The 7,500-nt window shown below is 37.4% G+C and overlaps 1 protein-coding gene across 5 annotated transcripts in view; it reads right to left on the bottom strand.

The window, feature by feature from the left end:
• The window catches only part of gripap1 (GRIP1 associated protein 1), a gene marked incomplete at its 3' end in the record, with an annotated part of 37,802 nt that overhangs the window by 23,699 nt on the left and 6,603 nt on the right, over window positions 1-7,500 (bottom strand). For all 5 annotated transcript variants that reach the window (XM_062415324.1, XM_062415325.1, XM_062415328.1 and 2 more), the window contains 6 exon segments: window positions 4,909-4,948; window positions 5,044-5,213; window positions 5,666-5,831; window positions 5,956-6,063; window positions 6,562-6,588; window positions 6,752-6,813. In XM_062415324.1, coding sequence (XP_062271308.1) covers window positions 4,909-4,948; window positions 5,044-5,213; window positions 5,666-5,831; window positions 5,956-6,063; window positions 6,562-6,588; window positions 6,752-6,813 — 573 coding nt within the window.

Here is a 7,500-nt window from a genome sequence, read left to right as displayed (position 1 = left end):
TATCCGCTCCTGACCTCCGCTGCTGTAATAAATGTGGTTTCTTTCATTTTTTTGACCACTGTTGGAATAAAATATAATTTAATAAATACACAAGCGTCCGTGATGTTCATTTAAATAGCTTTATTGTATTATAATAATAATTATATTTATTAAATGATATTTAATAAATAGCACAAACTCCCTTTTGAGAGTAAATATCACAAAATCTGAGCATGAAATCAATAAATACTGCTCTCAAATCCATTTAATATGCTCTTGAATTAAGATAGGGAATAAACTCCATGAACATTAGTTTAAATCCTGATTGTTTAACAGCTTTTATATATAAATGTATTTAAGTTTAATAACAACATGTGAAAATCAAGAGTTTAACTATAAGAGCGTCTGATAGAAACTATATAAATAAATCTGCCTTGCCCTTCTACTACAGTAATTACGGTAGCCTAAAGAGACTTGCTCAGGTTTGACCAGCCTGCCGTAATTACTGTAATAAAAGTGCAGCTTAATTTAAAATGTTAATGGCTTATCTGATAGAAACTCTGATGTTTAAAGTATAAATCTGTGCCTTTAAGACTTTTATTGTGAAACTATTGTGCAGGAAGTGTTTCTGTTTTATTGACAGTAAAACAAACAAACAGCAAAGTAAAATAAATAATAAATAATAAGTGAATTAAAAACCGTATCAGTATTAAAACAGAAAGTGATGATGAGTTTAAAAGGAGTCTGTTACTATAATGATGAGATTAATAAAGTGGAAATGGACTTTAAACTGAATTTAAGTCTTTAAAACTGTTTCATATTAAAGTTTAAATGCCACTTTTTTTATTGTTTTGTTGAGAATTTACGGTAAAAAGCATCATAAAGGACCACACTGATGATTCACATGTTAAACTTCATTATTAAGAAAAAACAAAAATGTTCTTCATCTGTTTTCAGGTTTTTTTTTTTTATGAAAGTCGTTAAAAAATTATAACAATCAAACTTCCTGCAGAGAAAATCCATCACAGTCACAGTTTGATGCATTTAACACCAGATTAAAGCTCTGAGAGAACAATTAAGTTGCACTGCTACCACAGTAATTACGGTAGCAGAGTGAAAGAGGAATCAGTGCCTTTAGATACCGTAATTACTGTAGTAGCAGTGCAACTAAATTAAACCCAATTTGATTTTTGTGTTTCTGCTGTGAGTTAATAACAAACTTAAGCTCAGAGTAGAATAACGACTCCTTCCACTTTACTTATTTACACTTCTTTAAAGAGTAAATTACATATTAAGTTATTTTAAAACACCATCTATTGATCCATCATCTTTTGATGGTGTTTATAGCAGCAGAAGTTATTTTAATTACGTTTTTTTGTCCACTTAACCTTCGTGTCGTCCTCCCGGGTCAAATTGACCCCGTCTGTCTTGACTGTTTCTTCTTTCCTCCTTTCTTTCCTTCCTTCCATCTGTCCTTCCTCCCTCTTTCTCTCTTTCTTTCCTTCCTCTCTCTTTCCTCCCTTCCTACTTTCCTTCCTCCATCCCCCTTTCTTCCTTCCTTCTGTCCTTCCTTCCTCCCTCCTTCCCTCTTCCCTCTGTCCTTCTTTCCTTTCTTCATCCTTTCCTCTTTTCCTTTCTCCCTCCCTCCCTCCCTCCTTCCTTCTTTCCTTTCCCTCCCTCCTTCCTTCCTCTGTCCTTCCTTCCTTTCCTTTCCTTCCTCCCTTCCTTTCCTCCCTCCCTCCCTTCCTTTTCCTCCCTCCTTTCATTCCTTCTTCCTCCATTCCATCCTTCCTTCTTCCTCCCTCCCTTCCTTCTTCCTCCTTTCCTTCTTCCTCCCTTCATTCCTCCCTCCCTCCCTCCTTTCCTTCTTCCTCCCTCCCTTCCTCCCTTCCATCCTTTCTTCCTCCCTCCTTTCCTTCCTCCCTTCCTTCCTCCTTTCCTTCCTACTTCCTCCCTCCTTTCCTTCCTTCTTCCTCCATTCCATCCTTCCTTCTTCCTCCCTCCCTTCCTTCTTCCTCCTTTCCTTCTTCCTCCCTTCATTCCTCCCTCCCTCCCTCCTTTCCTTCTTCCTCCCTCCCTTCCTCCCTTCCATCCTTTCTTCCTCCCTCCTTTCCTTCCTCCCTTCCTTCCTCCTTTCCTTCCTACTTCCTCCCTCCTTTCCTTCCTTCTTCCTCCATTCCATCCTTCCTTCTTCCTCCCTCCCTTCTTTCTTCCTCCCTTCCTTCCTACGTTCCTCCCTCCCTCCCTCCTTCCTTGACTTGAGGACAACAGGAGGGTTAAATTCATAATAAATGTGTATGATGAACCACAGGAGAGTCAGAATAAGTCGCTATGAACTCATTAAAGATCAATAAACGGGTAATAATCAATAAATAGTTAATAATCTTCCTCTTCAGGTCAATAAAGTGACTTCATGTGACTGTGATGGATTTAAAATTAATTCTTTAACAAACAACCAGTTTGGTCCTTTAAAGATGTGATGAAGCTGTTTTGTGTTAGAAGTGACGTTTCTTCTTCTTCTTCTTCTTCTTCTTCTTCTTCAGAGGAGATGAAGTTAAATAAATCCAGTCTGAGCTGCTACCACACTTTATATGTGTGGAGATAATCTCATTAATCTCTTTATAATCTCTTTTAATCTCTTTTAATCTCATGTTCAGACTCAAACCAACACACACACCGTCCTGCTGCAGGAAATAGTCCCAAAAAATCTCTTTATGTTTGTTTTAGTGTTAAAAACTAAAATGACATGAAACTAAACATTTATGAGAAGAGACAAAGAGAACTTGACCCCGTCTGTTTTGACTGTTCCTTCTTTCCTCCCTTCCTACTTTCCTTCCTCCATCCCCCTTTCTTCCTTCCTTCTGTCCTTCTTTCCTTTCTTCTTTTCCTTTCTCCCTCCCTCCCTCATTCCTTCTTTCCTCCTTCCCTCCCTCCTTCCTTCCTTCTTTCCTCTGTCCTTCCTTCCTTTCCTTTCCTCCCTCCCTTCCTTTCCTCCCTTCCTTCCTTCCTTTCCTCCCTCCTTTCCTTCCTTCTTCCTCCCTCCCTCCTTTCCTTCCTTCTTCCTCCCTTCCTCCATCCTTTCCTCTTGCCTCTGTCCTTCTTTCCTTTCTTCGTCCTTTCCTTTCTCCCTCCCTCCCTCCCTCCTTCCTTCTTTCCTCCTTCCCTCCCTCCTTCCTTCTTTCCTCTGTCCTTCCTTCCTTTCCTTTCCTTCCTCCCTTCCTTCCTACATTCCTTCCTTCCTTCCTCCTTCCTCCCTTCCTTCCTCCCTTCCTTCCTCCTTCCTCCCTTCCTTTCTTTCCTCCCTTCCTCCCTCCTTTCCTTCCTTCCTTCCTTCCTCCCTCCTTTCGACACATGAAACTAAACCTACATGTGTGAGAATAGACAAAGAGAACTTTAAAATCTCCTCCTCACTAAACTTTATATGTGCATTAATAACTTAAAGAAGCAGGAAGAGAGAAAAGTAGGTTCCTAAAAGCTAGCCACGATCCATTTAAGGTGGACTGACCTTTAAGGTGGATCATCTATTCTCATTATAGTGGCTGCTGCTGAGTTAAAATTTCTTCTTCTTTCCTTTTTTAAAGACAGAAATGGACTGATGTGTATATTTATTAACTATTTAACTTCCACTATCAGACTGATGCTGTAGATAATTAAGGTGGAATTAGAGGATCCTCTCAAATAGGTACCAATGGTTGTAATCAATAGTTTCATGTTAACTGTAATTGTGGCATAAAATGGTGTTAAAATAACAATAATAATGTTTATTGTTGTTATTTCTGGGAGAATAAAATCATCCAATAGAAGTTATTATTGTGATAAATGTAGTTCTGAGTTGTGTCTTTAAATCAGGAGGGTCCAGGAAGGAAGGAAGGAAGGAAGGAAGGAAGGAAGGAAAGAAAGAAGGAAGGAAGGCAGGAAGGAAGGAAAGAAGGAAGGAAGGAAGGAAGGAAGGAAGAGAAGGAAGGAAGGGAAGGAATGAAGGAAAAGAAGGAAGGAAGGAAAAAAGGAAGGAAGGAAGGAAGAGAAGGAAGGAAGGAAGGAAGGTAAGGAAAGAAGTAAAGAAAGGAAGGAAGGAAAGGAAGGAATGAAGGAAAAGAAGGAAGGAAGGAAAAAAGGAAGGAAGGAAGGAAAAGAAGGAAGGAAGGAAAAGAAGGAAGGAAAGAAGGAAGTACAGATGGAAGAAAGAAAGAGAAGGAAAGGAAGGAATGAAGGAAAAGAAGGAAGGAAGGAAAAAAGGAAGGAAGGAAGGAAAAGAAGGAAGGAAGGAAAAGAAGGAAGGAAGGAAGGAAAGAAGGAAGGAAGGAAGGAAGTACAGATGGAAGAAAGAAAGAGAAGGAAGGAAGAAAAGATGGAAGGAAGGAATGGAAGGAAGGAAGGATGGAAGGAAGAAAGGAAGGAAGTAGGAAGGAAAGAAAGAACAAATGGAAGGAAGGAAAGTGGGCCGGATTGGACTCCTCAGCGAGCCGGTTCTGGCCCGCGGGCCTCATGTTTGCTGCAGCTCTGAGACGGACTAACATGCTGGTTTGAGTCTGTACCAGAGTTTAAACGTCTAAAAAGAAATAAAATAAAACTTAAACTTCATATAAACTAAATTAACCTCAAACAGAACTACAACCATTAATAAAACATCTGAATGAACTAAATGTTACAGTTTAAAGTGTGTGAAGGTGAATTAAGCAGCAAAGCTTCTCGTGACCCTCCAAAGAAAACTCTGCTTTCCTTTCATGTGAAATTATAATTACTGATTCATAATTAACCAGAAACAATCAATTAATGACACATTCCAGGTTCATCTGCTGGGTTTTATTATATTTATATTTCTCTAATCAGACTAGAAACAGATTAAATCTCACATGAAATGAGCAGAGTTATTCTTTTAAAGGGAAAAGCTGTGTAATAATAATAAAGACGACTTATAGAGAGACTCACCGTGTGTCTGTTTCTCTGTGTGCTCCAGCTGAGCCTCCGTCTGCACCAAACAGGAAACAGGAAACAGCTGATTACACGTAAAGGTATGACGTCATCGATAACTAATAAAAAATATAATTATTATCCGTCCGTCACCTGTTCCGCTCTCTCATTGGCTCCCTCCGCTGCCGGCTCCTCCCCTCTCCCTGTGACATCAGAGACACCGTTGGCGCTGGCTGAGCCGTCGGTCTCCGTGGCGACGGCGCCCTGGTTGCCCTGGGCGACCGCCTGTCTCTGCTGATCCTTGTCGAAGCGGTCCTGGAGGGCTGAAAGAAGAGAAGAAGAAAAAAAAGAGGAGTTACATATGAGGAGTTGGTCTACTGTCTTTAATTCACTTATTATTTATTTTACTTTGCTGGGTTTTTTTTTTTTTTTTACTGTCAATAAAAAAGAAACACTTCCTGCACAGAAGTTTCACATTAAAAGTCTTCTAGGCACAGATTTATACTTTAAACATCAGAGTTTCTATCAGATAAGCCATTAACCTTTTAAATTAAACTGCACTGCTATTACAGTAATTACGGCAGGCTGGTCAAACCTGAGCAAGTGTCTTTAGGCTACCGTAATTACTGTAGTAGAAGGGCAAGGCAGATTTATTCATATAGTGCATTTCAGACCCAGAGTTTGAGTTGCACCTTGGTCTGCACCGAGTGTTTTATTATTTACATATATACACACACACACACACACACACACACACACACACACACACACACACCTCTCATCTTCTTCTGCAGGGTGCAGTTTTCGGCCTGCAGGCGGAGCAGCTCTCCGTCCACAGGGCTGGAGGCGGGGGGGTTGGGGGCGGGGCTAGATGCGGAAGCTCCGCCTCCTTCCTTCAGATCCTGGTTCTCCTTCTCCAGCTGCTCGATCTGAGTGCACAGCTGCAGCAGAGAGGAGAGTTACGGTAGTGTGTTATTATAGATGTTGTTATGTTAATGTTACAGAGGTGTCACACAGAGACACACACACACACACACACACACACACACACACAAACACACACACCTTGGACAGCTCAGTCATCAGTGTGCTGTTCTGAAGTCTGAAATCTTCTTCCTGACTGTGAAGTTTCCCCTGAAGCATCTCGTTCTCACTGAGCAGAGCATCCACCTCCTGAAACAGCAACAATACACACTTTACTACAACATACTAACACATTTCCACTACAGCATATTAATATAATTTCTGCGGCTGCAACTGATGATTTTTATTATTGATTATTTTCTTGATTAATTATTTTGTCTATAAAATGTCAGAAAATAGAGAAATCTGCTTGTTATGATTGTTGACAGCTTCAAAGTAATCCTAAATATACAAAAATATTCAGTTTATCATCATTAACGACACATTTAAGAAGCTGCAAACACTGAATATTTGCTTTAAAAGGATGAATCAATATTTAAATAGATGATTAACTAATATATGAAAAGTTAAAAATATAAAATTTGATGAATATATGAACAAATATAGATTATAATCAGTCTAAAAACATAATAAACAGTAGAGAGTATATAGTGAGATCAGCAGAGGGAGCGGTTGATTGATCAGCGTAACCATAGTAACTTCGCTGTCATCACAGTAACCGTGGTAACCACAAAGAGGAAGACTCACCTGAGCTTTCTTGCTCTTGTTCAGAGCCTGAAGAGACAAATAAATAAATGTAAATAAACAACAAATCAATACGAGATATAAAGTTTAAAAAAAAATAATTTAAAGTGTTACGATTTAAAGATTAAACATTTCTCCACTTTTTTTATTTTTTATTTTTTATTTTTTAATTAAGCATTTTTTTTTTTTTTACCTTCTGAGCTTTGATAAAATCTCTTTCCAACACGGCATTTTTCTGACGGACGGCGTTCAGCTCTGAAACAACACAGCATCATCTTCATCATCATCATCATCATCATCATCATCATCATCTTCATCATCATCATCATCTTCTTCATCATCATCATCACACAGAGACGATATCTGCTCATAACAGCTCCATTACTATTTTATTTTTCTCATTTTCTTTCTTTATTTTTCTTCACTTCTATTATTATTATTATTATTTATTTGTATTATTATTTTTTATTTTTTTAGATTAGTATTAATTTATTTGTTTTTATAATAATTTTTATTATTTATTTTTATTTATTTATTTATTTTTGCTTATTTATTTCTTAACTAATTTATGTATTTATTTTTTTCCTCATTTTTTTATTTATTTATACATTTTATACTATTTTTATTCTTCTATGTATATACTTTTATTATTATTATTATTATTATTATTATTATTATTATTATTGACAATGTAGAGACTGTACTTTTTTTTTTTAACCTAAGCTGTCAATAACAGCAATAATAAAATTAAAATAAAATAAAAAAGAAAGTAGCTCCATTAACATATCTGTATTATATATATAGGACAATATTAATATCAGTGTTTATACCGTCTGATATTTGCCATCATTTTTTTTAAAGATATACAGGCAGCATTTTATGTGTATTTGATCCTTTTTCTTACCTTTATTTTATCACATATTTGTGTATATGTATATATAT

The sequence above is a fragment of the Scomber scombrus genome, unplaced genomic scaffold (assembly GCF_963691925.1).
Source record: "Scomber scombrus unplaced genomic scaffold, fScoSco1.1 SCAFFOLD_114, whole genome shotgun sequence".
NCBI classification, from domain to species: domain Eukaryota; kingdom Metazoa; phylum Chordata; class Actinopteri; order Scombriformes; family Scombridae; genus Scomber; species Scomber scombrus.
The sequence above is the reverse complement of the archived record's forward strand: the minus strand, read 5'-3'. Positions and strand labels throughout refer to the sequence as shown.